Genomic DNA, 17,075 nt, shown 5'->3' on the forward strand with positions numbered 1-17,075 from the left:
CGCGGGGCCGCGGGGCTGCGGGGCCGGGCTGGCGCGGGGGCTGCGGGGACAGCGGGGCTGCGGGGACAGCGGGGCTGCGGGGACAGCGGGGCTGCGGGGACAGCGGGGCTGCGGGGACAGCGGGGCTGCGGGGCCGGGACTGGTGGCCTCGGTCAGCGCTGCGGGCGGGGCTGGAGTCGCCGCCTGGCGGTCCCTGGGGGAAAAGGGCGTCGCCCCGGTGGCGCCGCGGGCCTTGTTGCGGCTCCGGTGCGAGTTCCGTGGATCAAACTCCAAACGGAGGGAACGGTGGGAGGCTCCGCAGCTGCGGCCGGACTTTTCGGCCGGAGAAACAGGGCTTTTAGACGTAGCCCCGGGACAGGGAGCGTCGGCGCCGCAGCCGGTCCCTCTGGTCCTAACAAACCCGGCGAGTGTTTTCATTTCCTTTCTTGGCGCGACGGGAGGGAAGGGGGCGCGGGCGTCATTTATCCCAGCGGCTGCCCCGCCGCGGCGGGCCTGGTCCTGGGGGGTCCCTGCGCGGGGAGGGACGCAGCGCGCCCGGCAGGTGTGTGTGCAGGCCCTGTCCTCGGGCTTTGGGTTGCAGCAGAGGAAACCATGCTGTGAAGCAAACCTCATGCTGAGGGCCCGCCGGCAGGGCTGGTGGTTGAGCTGCGTCCCGTTGGATCCCCGCTCAGGGCAGCCCGGGCTGCGTGCAGGAGGCGGATGGTCCATGACACTCTCATCGCTGATGTTGCTCTCCTTCTCCTCCTTCCTGTCTGAAATCAATAAAAATATATGTATTTTTAAAAGTGGTAAATGCTGGAGGTGACATATAAAGAGGGTTCCAGAGAAAGGAGTATAATCCTGACAACAGGAAGAAAGAAGCACGTGAGCAAGACTCCGAAGGCGGGCAAATCCTGAGGACACAGGCGGTGCTGGATGTGTGCGCCGGCACAGGCTTAGGAGGAGACGGACCAAGAGATTTTGACTTTATTGGTAACAAATTTATTTCAGCCCAAACCGGTTTGGCTCAGTGGATAGAGCATGGGCCTGTGGGCTGTAAGGTCTCATGTTCGATTCCGGTCAAGGGCATGTACCTTGGTTTCCGGCACATCCCCAGTAGGGGGTGTGCAGGAGGCAGTTGGTCGATGTTTCTCTCTCATCGCTGTTTCTACCTCTCTATCCCTCTCCCTTCCTCTCTGTAAAAAATCATCAAAATATATTTTTTTAAAATTTATTTCAGTTCTAAGCAGGGGAGTAAAAGAACTGCTTTTAGAAAGTCAAGTAGCTAATTTTTTAAAAAATCTCCACCCTAAGATACTTTTCAGGGAGAGAGGGAAAGACAGAGAAACATCGATGTGAGAGAAGCACACTGATGGATTGCCTCCTGCAGGAATGACCAGGGCCCAGACCAGGAAGGAGTCTGCAATGGAGGAATGTGTCCTTGAAGGGAATCTAACCTGGGACAGGGGTTCTGCAGGCTGATGCTCTGTTCACTGAGCCAACCGGCCAGGCCCAAAACAGCTAATTTTAGGAAGGTTCTTCTGAAAGTGTGAGAGGGTAGAATTAGCTAGAAAAATAGCAGCGAGGGTACTAATTGGATGAGAGGTAATGGATTGAACTCCGCCCGCCAGTGAAAAGGGCGAAAAAGCAAGATGGCAGAGCTGCTGTGTGCCAGGTGACGGGGAGGATTGTACGCCGCTAACGTCATTGAGAGACACGGCCGCGGTGATGGACCCAGCTCCCTCACGTTGTTTGAAATGCTGTTGTGAGTTAGGGGATAAAGACTTGGTCCTCACCCCGAAGGAAACTCGAACCCGGGAGAGGATGAGAAGGGCCTGCACAGAAGTCTGAAAACGCACAGGGAGTCCTGCAGAACAGGCACCGGTGGAGCGTTCTCAATATTTTAGCTTTTTTTCTCTGTTGTTGTTTACTTTGGCTTTTTGCAGCAGTTATGTTGGTAGTTTTCTTTCAGAAGATCTTGTCCTTATGCTCGAGCCTTGGGCTCTTTAGCGAACAGTTGTTTCTGCTCAGATGCACCTTGTACGAGGTGGGCGCCCGTCAGGGTCTCTCCCTTCCCTCCCACAGAGCATCGGCCTGCAGACTGAAGGGTCCCAGGTTTGATTCCGGTCAAGGACATGTCTCCTCTCTGGCCCAGGAAGGGGGGGGGGGTTGTACTTGGAGGAGGCAACCCATCGATGTGTTTCTCTCACATCGATATTTCCATCTTTCCCTTTCTCTCCCACTCTCTTTTAAAAATGGAGAAATATCCTCAGGTGAGGATTTAATTTAGAAAATCACATTTTGGGTTGGTTTTGGGAGTTACCACTTAGTAGACAATCAGAATTTAGCTAGTGTTTCCATCGATGTTTATGTCACCCAACTAATAAAGTCTTAAAATTAGACTCCTTTTCGTGTTTCACTGACAGCACTGGACCCCACTCTGGGACCCCACCCCTGGCAATGGGAAGAGTCCACTCTCCCCGGGGTTCAGTGAAGGTCTTAGTAGGAAGAGGGAGCAGTGTCAGGCCTGCTGAACCCTGCGGAGCCTGCGCCTGCCCCTTCCCCCTCCCCCAGGCACTTATAATACCTTTGCCTTTCTCTATCCTAAGCCACAAGGCCCTTCTTTTGCTTCTGTAGCTTGTATCATGAGCCTACACAGCCCAGGTGGCTCATTTATACTGACACTAACTTCCTACTTTTTTATGTAACTTTCTAAATAAACATAATTTGAAAAAAGAAACCCACAGTGATAACTTAGGATTGTGTTAGAAATTTTATTTACAATGCGTAAAAATAATCTATACTAATAAAACAGTAATATGCTAATTAGACCAGACGTCCCTCCAGACAAAGCCACATTGGCAGAGGCTGAGGCAGAGGTAGTTAGGGGTGATCAGGCAGAGGCGGTTAGGGTCTATCAGGCAGGCAGGAGAGCAGTTAGGGGAATCAGGCAGGCAGGCAGAGTGGTTAGGGGTTATCAGGTAGGCAGGCAGGTGAGCAATTAGGAGCCAGCAGTCCCAGATTGTGAGGGATGACTGCCTGTGGGATCAGGTCTAAACTGGCATTCGGAAATCCCCTGAGGGGTCCCAGATTGGAGAGGGTGCAGGCCGGGCTAAGGGACCCCCCCCACTAATGCATGAATTTCGTGCACTGGACCTCTAGTGGTAGTGTAATTACTAAGCAAAAATATAATCCATGGCTTTTGAGCATGTCAAAGGGAATTAACATTTTAATTGAACAGAACAGAAATTGGGAGAAAAAAAGAAGCAAAGAAAAAACTTGGTACTCAGAGAATAAACATCGGAGATGATAGCAATACATCAACACATCAGGGACGGGATCAAGATGAATATAAAAAGCTTCAGCTTGCCAGCTTGCTCCCCTCACGAATCAGCCAGCGGTTTTTCGGTTCCAGGCCTCTCTAGTTGGAGTCTTTTGAGGGGAAATATAATTTTTCTATCCAGCACTAGGGGTCAGCAACGTCCATTTCTGTATTCCTTTCCCTAAGACATTTTGTAGCTCAGTAGATTCTGACCAATCAGGAACGTGTTTGTTTGTTTTTAGCGCTCACATGTCATATTTTATCTAAGGCTCATTCCCAACTTTTATTTGTTTATTTTTAATAATTTAATTTAAACATTCCAAGGATCCCAACCTCCATTTAAAAATTAAAACTGCAGCCGAAACCGGTTTGGCTCAGTGGATAGAGCGTCGGTCTGTGGACTGAAAGGTCCCAGGTTTGATTCCCGGTAAAGGGCATGTACATTGGCTGCAGGCACATCCCCAGTAGGGGGTATGCAGGAGGCAGTTGGTCGATGTTTCTCTCTCATCGCTGTTTCTACCTCTCTATCCCTCTCCCTTCTTCACTGTAAAAAAATCAAAATATATTTAAAAAAAATTAAAACTGCAAAGACCTCCACTCAATGAAAACGCATAAAACCCTTATAGTATCACAATTCACAATACAACTCTTACTCTGATAAACATTTTTTTCAGTATTTTTTACTTCAAGAAAAATGATTTTAAATATGATAATGTTACATGCAATAAACATGAGTTATTTAAGAAAAATGATCTTGCCCTAACCGGTTTGGATCAGTGGATAGAGCATTGGTCTGTGGACTGAAAGGTCCCAGGTTCAATTCCAGTCAAGGGCATGTACCTTTTTGCAGGCACATCCCCAGTAGGAGATGTGCAGGAGGCAGCTGATTGATGTTTCTCTCTCATCGATGTTTCTAACTCTCCCTCTCCCTTCCTCTCTGTAAAAAATCAATAAAAATATTTAAAAGAAAGAAAAGATGATCTTGCCTGACTGGTTTGGCTCAGTGGGTAGAGTGTCAGCCTGTGGACTGAAGAGACCCAGGTTTGATCCCAATCAAGTGCACATGCCCAGGTGTGGGCTCAGTCCTTAGAGGGGTCGTGTAGGAGGCAGACAATCCATGATTCTCTCTCATCATTGATGTTTCTCTCTCTTCCTCTCTGAAATCAATAGAAATATATACTTAAGAAAAATATAAGTTTTTCCAGTCAAGGGCATGTACCTTGGTTGCAGGCACATCCCCAGTCGGGGGAAGTGCAGGAGGCAGCTGATTGATGTTTCTCTCTCATCGATGTTTCTAGCTCTCTATCCCTCTCCCTTCCTCTCTATAAAAAGTCAATAAAATATATTTAAAAAAATAAAGTTAAGAGAGCCTTCGTGGGACACCTGTATAATGTGTACAGATAATGTCTTGCTGCTGTTGAGAGACTGTTTGCATCTTTCTAACAGTTTACTTTGGAAACCACACGGCTTGTTTCACAATCTCTTTTTTAAATTTATTTATTTAAGGTATCACATATTTGTCCTCATTCCTCCCCCCCTCCATTCCCATCCCTAGTCTCTCCCCACACATGCCCCGCCCCCCTGTTCACTGTCTCTGGGAGCCCTGCTACCAGGTAGGGTGCTTTCTGGGGCCTCCACTTTTTCATTGTTTTCAAACGCCTCTGGGACTTGGCCTTAACCACTGCTCAGGTGAGAGCACCCATGAGTCTGATCTTTTTGCCATTTTCCTCTTCATGAGGGCACACCTGTGAACAAGTCAGGACTAGGTCTCACGTAGTTTATGTGGAAGATAAGACAGACCAGAGCCGGGACCGGTTTAGCTCAATGGATAGAGCGTCGGCTTGGGGACTGAAGGGTCCCGGGTTCGATTCCGGTCAAGGGCATGTACCTTGGTTGCGGGCATATCCCCAGTAGGGGGTGTGCAAGAGGCAGCTGATCGATGACTCTCATCGATGTTTCTAACTATCTCTCTCCCTTCCTCTCTGTACAAAATCAATAAAATATATATAAAAAAAAAAAACAAAAAAAAAACAGACCAGAACGTGGCAGGGCCAGAGAGGGTGTGGGGGCTGTTCAGCTGTTCAGGTGTGTGGCCCGCCCCCCTCTCTGGAGCAGGGCCTGGCCTTTCCCTGCCCCGTGCCCCCCCACGTGCTCACCCATGCCTCTCTCCTAGGCCCCGAGCACCCTTCTGCTTCTGTGACTTGTTTCCTGAGTCTATGGCAGGCTCACTCCTGCAGCCTCTGAGCCTTTTTAAAAAACATATTTTAATTGATTTCAGAGAGAAACTTCAATGATGAGAATCATCGGCTGCCTCCTGCACGGCCTGCACGGAGCATGTGCCCTTGACCAGAATCGAAGCGTGACCTCCTGGTTCCTAGATTGAAACTGGCCCGTAACTTTCTAAATACACTTTCTCTTAAAAAAGAAAAAAAGATTGTAGGGATCACTTTTCTGAAGTTCCTCTAAGCCAGTGGTCGGCAAACTGAGGCTCTCGAGCCCCATGCGGTTCTTTGGCCCCTTGAGTGTGGCTCTTCCACAAAATATCACGGCCTGGGCGAGTCTATTTTGAAGAAGTGGCGTTAGAAGTTTAAAACATTTGGCTCTCAAAAGAAATTAAAAAATATATAGTATTGATTTTCCACAGAGAGAAAGGGAGAGGGATAGTTAGAAACATAGATGAGAAAGAATCATCGATCAGCTGCCTCTTGCACACCCCCTATTGGGGATGTGCCTGCAACCAATGTAAGTGCCCTTGACCTGAATCGAACCTGGGACCCTTCAGTCTGCAGGCCGATGCTCTATCCACTGAGCCAAACTGGTTTTGGCTCAAAATAAATTTTAATCATTGTATTGTTGATATTGGGCTCTGTTGACTATTGAGTTTGTTGACCAACCACTGCTAAACTATGCATTTGAAAGCATGAGTGACGATCAGAGGGAAGAGCGGCAGGTCTGGAACAGCCGGTGCGAAGGCCCTGAGGCACCATCAGCAGCCGCAGGAGAGGAAGGCGCGAAGCCGCTGGCCCTGATGGCTGCGGACGGAGGCCCGGGCCACCTGGAGCCCACGGGCCAGGGCGAACGGGGCGGGCGGAGATCCCCATCTTTGAGGGGGTTCCCGACCTGCACCCGACTCCCTAACCGGGCTGTCCCCTCGGAGCTTCTTCCCAGCCCTGTGCTTTCTGGCGGGGCCAGCGACGACGGAGACCTCCACGCAGCCGTGGACACAGAACCCGACACAGGAACCCGGAAGGAGCCGGTCCCGCCGAGGCCGGGGCGGGCGGCGGCCGCGGAACGCAGCCACGACCTACGTGAGCCGAAGGCGCCGGAAGCCGGGCTGCTCCGAGGCCCCGCCCCTCCCCCGAAGCCCCGCCCCTCGTCGGGCGCGAGGGCTGCGTCTGCGCGTGTGCGCGCTCCCGGCGGTTAGGGCGCCGGCGGGGGTAAAGGGCGGGGCCAGGGCAGCGCCGGAAGCGGGTTGGCTGGGCGGGGCCGGAGGCGGCGGCGGCTGCGCGCGCGCGCGAGTGGGGACGGGGCACGCCGCGCGGGCCGGGGCGGGCCGGGCGGTGGGGACGGCGGACGGCGACGATGGCCGCGGCAGCAGGCGGCGGCGGCGGGCCGGGGGCGGCGGCGGGCGGCGCTGGGGCGGGCGGCGCGGCGGTGGCGGCGGGCCTGGCGGCGTCCCGGCGGAAGGACGGGGGCCCGGCCGGCAAGTTCTGGGAGAGCCCGGACACGGTGTCCCAGCTGGACTCGGTGCGCGTGTGGCTGGGCAAGCACTACAAGAAGGTGGGTCCGCGCGCCGGGCCGGGGCCGGGGCCGCGCGGCGGGGCCCGGGGCTGCGGGCCTCGCGGGCCCGGGCCGCCCCTCCCCCCGCGCGCCACGAGGGACAACAAAGGCCGCGCCGGGCCGGCTCGCCACGCCCCCGGGCGGCCTCCGCCGCGCGTCCCGCCCGCGGGGCTCCTGGGCTCCGGGCTCCGGGGCCGCCTGAGGCGGGAACGACGGTGGCGGAAACGCTGAGGAGAGCGGCTGCTTTTTGTTCGGAGCCGCGGCCTCCTACCTGTTGCCGGGGAGCCCGCGCCCGCCGCGCTCGGAAGGCGGACGCCGCGGCGGAGGCCCCGGCGGGACGGGACGGGACGGGAACGGGCGGTGCTCACGGGGCCCTCGGGTCTCGGGGCGCCGGGCCCGGGTGCACCCACACCCGCTGCTGCCCAGCGGGGCCTCCCGGGAGGGACCCTCCGCGGGGAGGCCCCCTCCGCCCGCGGTCAGTGAGCTCCGTGCTCCGTCGCCGCCTCTGGCCGCGGGGCGGAGTCGGGCGTTGAGAGGAGCGGCTGAGCGCCTGGGTCGTCACCGGGGTCCGTTCCGCGTCTCCGCGGGTGGGTGTTGGGTGCCGCCCTCGGAAGGGGTGAGGGTGCAGCCGGCCAGACACACGCCCTCTGCCCCGGCTTTCCGGGCTCCTCTCCCCCTGCCCTCCCCCCGGACCCCGCGGCGGCGGCGCCCTCCCCGGCCCGCGCGGTGCAGAGTGACCCTGCCCCCGCCGCCCGCCCTCCGGGGCCGCTCGGTCAGTAACTGCCGAGTGGAGGAGGAGACCGGCAGACCAGGCATCGACAGGGCGCCCCGAAAACACGCACGCACAGCTGACAGCTCCCTCGGGGGAAGTGAGCTGAATGGTAACAGGCCGTTCAGCGCGTGTGGTTAACAAACACCCACCTGTGTGCACGTTTGGGGGCACCCTGTGTTTGCTTGGGGTGCACAGCGCACTGAGGCAGTCCGTGTTGGAAGGTGTGTGGGGGGCAGGGCAGGGACCTGGGTGTGCTTTGGCGATCACACTGGTGCTTCCAGAAGGGACAGTCTCCTAGGTGACGTTTAGGAAGTGACAGATTACATGTGTGTTATTACTTACCGAATGTTTTTAGATGCTTCAATTTTTTGTTTTTCCTGGAATTTTGGAGTCACATTTGGGATTGTAAATTTTTCTAATTATTTAATTTTTAAATTAAATTATTATCCGTGTACATATTTTACCATTGTTCCCCCCCCCCCCTTCGATTTTTTTTTTTTTTTAATCTACGTGTAAGTAGGTAAGAATATTGCTCTCTCTTGTGTAATGATAAATTGGCCACTTTTTGTGGAGGCACTAGAGTTTCTGGAAGTGGCTAAGGGGATTGGATATATATTATTAAATTTTTTATCATGTGCCCTGCAACCAGTGCTTTGGTCTTAAATACAATGTTCCTCAATTTTTTTTTCTCCCTAGATTCTCCCCCACCCCTATTTTACTGAGATATAATTGACATATAATGCATTACTTTGTCGATGTAGCTTTAACAAAAAGACTTGAGTAATATTTCTAAGGTAATTTGTGATTCCCATAGGATTGTTCAAATAAAATATCAGGGAAGGGGAAAAGAAAGGGAAATAACAATAATAATTTCTACCTTTTCAAACTCTGAGCATCTGTTTGATTCCAATTTTAAGAGAGTAGCTTAGGTTTGGATAATCCTTCAGAGATTTGATTGGGTGAGGCTGAGGGAAGGGTTTGTACCAGAGTGTTGAGGCCAGTGGTTAAAGCTGGCTCTGTTTCCCTGAGACTTAAAGACACAGTCAGAATTGGGTTTGGTTTCTCGGGTTTCTTAAAGCCAGAGCATATCTATTGGGCCTCAAGTTCACAACTGAACCAACGGCCTCAATCCTGTCAGCTTCTGAGAGCCATGTTGGAGTGGTGAAAGCATTGACCAGGTCTTCGCTTGTTCTGTACACACTGTGTCTTTACTTGGACACATTGATGGTTCTAACAACAGACTTTTCTATTGCATTTGAACTGCATTTTCAGGTTGATACAGGTCTCAGCACCTGTATGGAGTACACATGACCATTTATTGATTGATTGATTGATTGATTGAGGCATGACATATGTGTCCTTACCCGCCATGGGTAGTCCCCTTTTTATTGACGGGCCTTCCCATGCAGCCAGTGAACAGCTGAGCATCTGCGCATCCAGGCACCTGAAACATAGCTCACCTAAGTCCTCACAGCGGGCCTGGAGCTCGGCATTGCTGGCTTCGTTTCACACGTGAGAGCCCACAGCTCCAGATCTAAGTAGTTTCTCTAAGATTACAGTTAGGGTGGCAGATGTGGGATTCAGTGAGTCCCGCCCTCTTGTTTTCTAGTCCTTTTTTGGGGGGTTGGGGGCCTACACCCTCTCTTTAAGGAAATCACAATTTGTGGAAAAGATGAACATAGACACCTGCCTGTAAAACCCGCGATGGCGTGAAAGAGAACTTGGCATTGTTCTCATTTCCTAAATGCCCTTAGGTGTTAGTAAATGTTTGTTCAGTGAGGGAACAGATGAGTATAGCAACCTATTCACTTAGGCTTTGAGGTAAGTTTGGCTTAGCAACACCAGAGTGAGCCGTAGTCTAGTCCCCCCCCCCCCTTTTTTTAAAGGTATAACAGGTGCTTTAATTATATTTTGCAAGGGTCTTTGTATAGACTTCAGACCCATTTTAAAACTTTTCCAGTAGTGACAGCAATTAATGCCCAGCAATAAAAACAAGGTCGGCACCAATGAGTGCTGACGAGGGTCGATGGTGTTTGCAGCCCTGGCTGGTTGGCTGTCGTCCTGTGCACCACAAGGTTCGGTTCCGTTCCGTTCCCAGTCTGGTCAGATGCTGGGCTTCGAATTCAGTCTCCAGTTGCAGACGAGAGTGAATTCTTTTTAACCGGGAATGAGCTGCATCCGGCCCAGGAGGGAGTCCCCAGGAGGGAGTCCCCAGGAGGGAGTCCCCAGGAGGGAGTCCCCAGGAGGCGACCGCTTTCCAGCAGAGGAAGCCATGGGGGGGACCTCCCTCCCTCCTTCCCTCCCTGAGCTGCCTTTGTGGTATTGACCACTCGGATGAAGATGAGCTGTTTCTGTCCATAGTTTCTGGGTGGCTTCCAGGTTATAACATTTTACTGATCTCCCATTGAGTCAACCAGATAGGTTGGAGGTGAAGTATATCTGTAAGCCGTTAGGTTTCCTGGAAAGTTTGGCCAATCGGTGTGAGAGACGGGGTTGCCTCCCGCATGCGCCCTGGCCCAGGCGGGGATTGAGCACCCTCGGCTGGAAGTTACACCACCGGTCGCCGGTCGGCCCAGGCTTTGAGCCCGGTCTCTCCTTGCAGTACGTCCACGCGGATGCGCCCACCAATAAGACGCTGGCGGGGCTGGTGGTGCAGCTCCTGCAGTTCCAGGAGGACGCCTTCGGGAAGCACGTCGCCAACCCGGCCTTCACCAAGCTCCCGGTGAGTGCCGCCCTCCGCCCGCAGCTGGGCGCTGGCCGCTGAACTGGGGCGTCTTCGGGGTCATTACTGCTGGTGGAACAGGGGGCGGTTACCATGGAGACTTGGCTGTGGATGTTGTGCTGTGTTGTCCTTTTCTTGTAGTTTCTGCTGTGCCAGGTCTTCCTTCTTCCAATTCAGTTCTTGTGGCTAGACCACTGTGCAGTGGAGCTTTTATATCTGTAGGTGGAATTCTCTTGCGCTTGTGTGAGAATATAATTATGCTCTTGCAATTGGTATTTTTAAAAATATATATTTTATTGATTTTTTTACAGAGAGGAAGAGAGAGGGATATAGAGTTAGAAACATCCATGAGAGAGAATCATCGATCAGCTGCCTCTTGCACACCCCCTACTGGGGATGTGCCCGCAACCAAGGTACATGCCCTTGACCGGAATCGAACCTGAGACCGTTCAGTCCGTAGGCTGACATTCTATCCACATAGCCAAACCGGTTTCCGCTTGCAATTGGTATTTTGACTGATAATTTGGCTTGATAAGAAATACTGGGTTATTTTATTTTCATTTGAAATCTGTAGGTTTTACTCTCAACATTTTGTAGTAAAAAAATCTATTGATTTTGCGTCTCCTCCCTTTTTTTTTTTTTTTTTTTAACTATACTTTTTTTTAATTTCAGAGAAGGGAGAGGGAGAGAGATAGAAACATCAATGATGAGAGAGAACCACTGATTGCCTGCCCCCTGCCTGTCCCTTACTGGGGACTGAGCCTGCAACCCAGGCCTGTGCCCTTCACTGAGGTTGAATCCGGGACCCGACGTTCTTTCCACTGAGCCAAACCAGCTAAGGCCCTCCATTTTTTGTTTGTTTTAATATATTTTATTGATTTTTCACAGAGAGAAAGAGAGAGAGATAGAGAGTTAGAAACATTGATGAGAGAGAAACATCTATCAGCTGCCTCCTGCACACCCCCTACTGAGGATGTGCTCACAACCAAGGTACATGCCCTAGACCGGAATCGAACCTGGGATCCTTCAGTTCGCATTCCGACACTCTATCCACTGAGCCAAACTGGTCAGGGCTAGTTTATCTTTTTCCATGTGGTTATCTGGTTATCTAGCAACACTTACTAAAAAATGCTGCTTTCGTCATTGATTTGAGCTCAGCAAATACTAAACATTTGATCATGTCCCAAGTTGTGTGAGAATTCACAGGATAATGCAGGCATCGTGTGTCCTCGGGCTCAGCTCGGTGAGCTGTGCACATCACAGGAAAGGGGAAGGGCTTTCCCGGGGAGGGCCTTGGCCCCGAGTCTGAAGGTGAGGGGGTGCCTCGGGGGCGCCGCGGAGGAGCCAGGGTGACGCCAGCATGGACGGGGCGGCCTGAGCTTGCGGGGAGTTCAGCTGTTGCAGGTGGCGCCCCGAGGGAGCGCTGAGCACAGCACAGCGGGCAGAGGGCTAGAGCCAGGCACCAGGCTGGGCCGCCCCCTGCAGACACGGGACGGCAGGCGGAGAGCAGAGGTGGCTCCTCAGCTGTGGGCGTCCGGTCTCCCAGGCTGAGGGGGCTGCTGAGACAGGCTTTGACCCAGCGGTTTTCCACGGAGAGGCTGCTGCCTCATGCCAGCGAGGAGCTGTGACAGCCCCGGGGGAGGGGGGTCCGAGAGCACAGGGAGGAACGGGAGACGTTGCAGAACAAAGAGATGAGGGTGACTGGCGCCTTCGACCTTGGCGCTGCGGGGAGAGCCAGAGGACCGGCTCCCGAGCAGGCGCGGGGCAGCCCAGCTGTCCGCACTCACGGCGGGAGGAGTATTTTGAGCACAAACCCGTTTAAAAATAACCCGTGGCTCAGCGCCGGGCCAGATGTCCTCTCCTCCGGGGCGTGCAGCCTTCCCACGTGGGCGGATGGGGGGCGGTAAGAGGGGCTGTGAGACGGTAAAGCCAAGAGGTGTGAGTGAACCGTGTCAGCTGTTTACCTCCGTGCTTTCCTTTCTCGGGAATAAACAGTACCGGAGTGAGAGTTCAGCGGAACTTGGTAACTAACCTAAATCAGGCCGGGGTGGAACAGCGGCCAGCATGGTGCGTGCTGTCTGATACTAACGGGGGAAGCGTCACCGAGGCAGGCACATGAACGGTAAAAACTCGCTCTGTAATCCTCCAGGCTCGGGACCTGGGCAGGCCCAGCACACACATATTCGTCACGTGGGAAAAGGCGTTCTGCCTTTTTAAAAAGATCGCTAGCCCAGCATGAAAGGAGCAGGCTCACAGCTTGGTCTTCCTCTAGCTTGCTCTACTGTGAGAACACAGTGTGTAATACATGTGACATACTAAACATGTGCTGATGGACTGCTTATGTTGTTGGTAAGGCTTTTGGTCAACAGTAGGCCATTAAGTTTGCAGCGAGTCTAAAATTACATGCAGATTTTCAATGGGGGGTGGGGTGGGGTCAGTGCTCCTAACCCTCACGTTCAAGGATCAACTGTTATAATTTCTCTTACTAATGAAATTGGGAACTATGTCTAGAAAGCACTATTTTAAACTCAAAAGCAGTTAAAATAAACAGTAAACTTGGGGATTATTTGATTGTTGTCATACTTGCGAGGTAAAAAGATTCTGGAGTCGAAGTGATGTTCCCCCAGAATTGTTTTCAGGGTTTGAAGCTGCTGGAATTCCCTTGAAGTGCTTTGGTTTGTTGGAACTTTCTGCTCCTTGATTCACTCCTCCCATTGATTTTCTGACCTAGTCATTTCTGGTGAACAGGCCAAAGAGTGGCATTATTAACACGTGTGCTCAGCCCACACGCACACACACACACACACACACATTATAAACAGGTTATCTACCCTCCCCCTGTTTTTTTTTTTTTATGTAAAAAAATTGAGCTGACGAGGCTCAATAGTTGTGCGTCAGCTTATGAACTAGGAGGCCATGGTTCAATTGCTGATCAGGGCACATGCTTGGGTTGTGGGCTGGATCCCCAGTGGGGGGTGTGCAGGAGGCAGCTGGTCAATGATTCTCATCATTGATGTTTCTACCTCTCCCTCTTCCTCTCTGACATCAATAAAAAAATATTTTTTTAAATTTGTGAGAGAAATTGGTTGTTCCACTTATTTATGCATTCATTGGTTGATTCTTGTATGTGCCCTGACTGGGCATCGAACCCACAACCTTAGAGAATCGGGCCAACGCTCTTAACCAACTGAGCTAGCCACCTGGCCAGGGCCTCCCCTCCTTGTCAGCGCTACCTTGTCATTAGTTCGTAAGTGAAAGAAGTAGTGACACTGGCACAAATTTAAAGCGCTTTTAGGTATTGTAGTCAGACTTAGCTGTTCCAGGTTTCGTTCTGTCAGCAGAATTTCAGGCGGGCCATAAAGGGACGGCACCACTCTGTCCCTCCAGAAGGAGGTGAGGTGGAGCTCCAGCGGAGCTGCCCAGGTGGACCGCGCCTCGGAGCTGTGTGTCGCAGCAGGGAGCCGAAGCCGCTGCTCAGCTGCCTGGCCGGCTCTAGGTGCAGCTGCTGAGACCGCCCGTGAGCAGGCTCTTGCCGCTCTGGGAAGCTCAGGTTTTGGTACCTCTTTGTCTTTTTCCCCAAAAATATTTTATTGATTTCGCCAAAACCGGTTTGGCTCAATGGATAGAGCGTCGGTCTGCAGATGAAAGGTCCCAGGTTCGATTCCGGTGAAGGGCATGTACATTGGTTGCGGGCACATCCCCAGTGGGTGGTGTGCAGGAGGCAGCTGGTCCATGTTTCTAACTGTCTATCCCTCTCCCTTCCTCTCTGTAAAAAAAAAAATCAATAAAATATATTTAAAAAATATTTTATTGATTTCAATGATGAGAATCATCGATAGGCTGCCTCCTGTATTCCCCCTTCTGAGGATCTAGCAACCTGAGCTTGTGGCCTTGACTGGAATTGAACCTGGGACCCTTCTATCCACTGAGCCACACCAGGTAGGACTTCTGTTGTCCATTTATTTATTTATAATATATTTTATTGATTTTTCACAGAGAGGAAGGGTGAGGGATAGAGAGTTAGAAACATCGATGAAAGAGAAACATCGATCAGCTGCCCGCAACCAAGGTACATGCCCTTGACCGGAATCGAACCCGGGACCCTTCAGTCCCCAAGCCGACGCTCTATCCATTGAGCCAAACTGGTTTCAGCTAAATCCATTTTTATGCAGGGTGTAAGAATCCTCAAAGTATGCTGAGCGTCCCTCTTTGTTTTTTATTCTGCTACATCTTTGGGGATCTTTTTCAAAATATATATATTTTTATTGATTTTAGAGAGGAAGGGAGATAGAAATACCAATGATGAGAAATACCGATTGCCCGTCCCCATACACACACACACACACACACACCCGGAGTAGAGCCTGCACCCCAGGCATATGCTCTGACTGGGAATCAAACCACTAGGACCTCCTGGTTCATAGGTCAGTGTTCAACCACAGACCCACACTGGCTGGACTTGATGTATTTTTTGTAAATCTTGTATTTTACAGAGTTTACTTAAGGGTAATACGTTAATTGAATTTGAAAAGAAATATTTTTAGGCAATTTTGGAAATTTTTCTTTATATTGCAATTTTTTCCAGAAAGTATTTAAGAAGTTGTTTATATCTTTGAGTTTACTTATAGAATTCAGACCTAAGTAATTTTTTCAGAACTTTTATTTTTTTCATGTATAATTTGTATCATTTTAGGCTAAATGTTTCATGGATTTCAAAGCTGGAGGTGCCTTGTGTCACATTCTTGGGGCTGCTTACAAGTATAAGAATGACCAGGGCTGGTAAGTACGTCTTTGAGTACTTACATGTTTGATGCGACGTAGAAGTTCGGCTCCCCAGCCCCACTCTCAGGCACGAGGCTACACCCTCCCTGGGATGAAAGTGGACACGAGCGAAGTGATTGAATAATTGTTGAAGGAAAAATATGGGGAAGCATTCAAGCTTGTAACGGTTTAACCCTATGAAAATGACTACGAATCAGTGAAGACAGCACCAAAGCGGCACGGTGTGAGGACACTGGGGAAGGTTTAAAGGGAAGGGGAAAAGATGTTTTTCCACATTTACGACAACAGCAGTCTCAAAGAGCAGAGATTGAATGTGAACAGATGCTTTTAGGATTACTGCCCCTGGTTCTGGGGGCTACTTTCTGTCTGATGTAAAATCTCTTCGGTTTAAGGAAAACAGGATATTTCATAGAACAGGTACTTCCTTTTGCTGGAGTGGATCTTAATGTCAAAATTGGACCTTTTAGGTGTTCACATGCTCCTTCACATGACAGAGAAACCCTGTGTATTTCGTGTTGTTTTATCATAATCTCCAAGCCCATCCACCTCATTTGCATGGAATGCTGCAGCCAAGCTTTCACTTTTGTTGAAGACGGGAGACAAGCTAACCATTACCTTGTTTTTTAGGCGGAGGTTTGATCTACAGAATCCGTCCCGAATGGATCGTAATGTTGAGATGTTTATGAATATTGAAAAAACATTGGTGCAGGTAACTGGGAAAGTTAAATTATTCCAATTTCTTCCCTGGGATATACTTCCAGTTCTAAGATTATCTTCATTAAGTTGTCAAAAAATCAAAGGAAGAAAAATGTTCTGAAATCTACTGTTCTGTTACTCTTGGATTTAGGGGGATTAGAGATATAAAATATGACTAAAACTTGTCATTTATAGAATATTGACCTTAAACTTGTGGTGAAATTATCTATGATTTTTTTTTTATTGATTTTACCAAACCCATTGCTTGAATCTCTCAAATTTGATATAAATACTCTCTCATTCTACTAGTCATTTGTTTATACAGTGATTTTCTTTGGATTTGTTTCATGGTTGTGCCATGACAATAGGTTTTGTTTCCCCTACTAGATTATAACCTGGAGAGAACACTTAATTTTCTTTCCAAGTGTTTTGTTGAGTGGTATTTGTGGTGGCCATTGAATAGCCTTCCTGGGGGGCAGGGCCTGTGGCAGAAATAGATGGGTCTTATCAGTGGCTTAATGCCGGAAGGTGTCTCATAGACCATAAGCGAGGGGAGTAACTGAGGGTTTTTTGTTGGTTGGTTGACTTTTGGTGATGGTTTGGGGAGTTAATAGGAATATTTTTAAAAATATATATTTTATTGATTTTTGTACAGAGAGGAAGGGAGAGGGATAGAGAGCCAGAAACATCAATGAGAGTCATCGATCAGCTGCCTCTTGCACACCCCCTACTGGGGATATGCCCGCAACCAAGGTACATGCCCTTGACCGGAATCGAACCCGGGACCCTTCAGTCCCCAAGCCGACGCTCTATCCATTGAGCCAAACCAGTCCTGACGATCAGCTGCCTTTTGCATGCCCCCTACCAGGGATGTGCCCGCAACCAAGGTACATGCCCTTGACTAGAATTGAACTCAGGACCCTTCAGTCCGCAAGCTGACGCTCTTATCCTCTGAGCCAAACTGGTTTCGGCAAATAGAAATATATATATATATATTTTTTTTAATATATTTTATTGATTTT

The 17,075-nt window shown here is 50.5% G+C and overlaps 1 protein-coding gene across 2 annotated transcripts in view; it reads left to right on the plus strand.

The window, feature by feature from the left end:
* The first annotated feature begins 6,834 nt into the window (after positions 1-6,834).
* The window catches only part of SMARCC1 (SWI/SNF related BAF chromatin remodeling complex subunit C1), a 63,635-nt gene continuing 53,394 nt past the window's right edge, over positions 6,835-17,075 (plus strand). The window contains exons 1-4 of one of the 2 annotated variants that reach the window (XM_084901635.1): positions 6,835-7,081; positions 10,456-10,575; positions 15,269-15,354; positions 15,985-16,066. In XM_084901635.1, coding sequence (XP_084757761.1) covers positions 6,884-7,081; positions 10,456-10,575; positions 15,269-15,354; positions 15,985-16,066 — 486 coding nt within the window. In that variant the 5' untranslated portion in view covers positions 6,835-6,883. The remainder of the gene's footprint in view (positions 7,082-10,455; positions 10,576-15,268; positions 15,355-15,984; positions 16,067-17,075) is intronic. The other variant, XM_084901634.1, reaches the window with a different exon arrangement.

Source organism: Pipistrellus hanaki (assembly GCF_964339955.1).
Source record: "Pipistrellus hanaki genome assembly, chromosome: 13".
Lineage (NCBI taxonomy): Eukaryota > Metazoa > Chordata > Mammalia > Chiroptera > Vespertilionidae > Pipistrellus > Pipistrellus hanaki.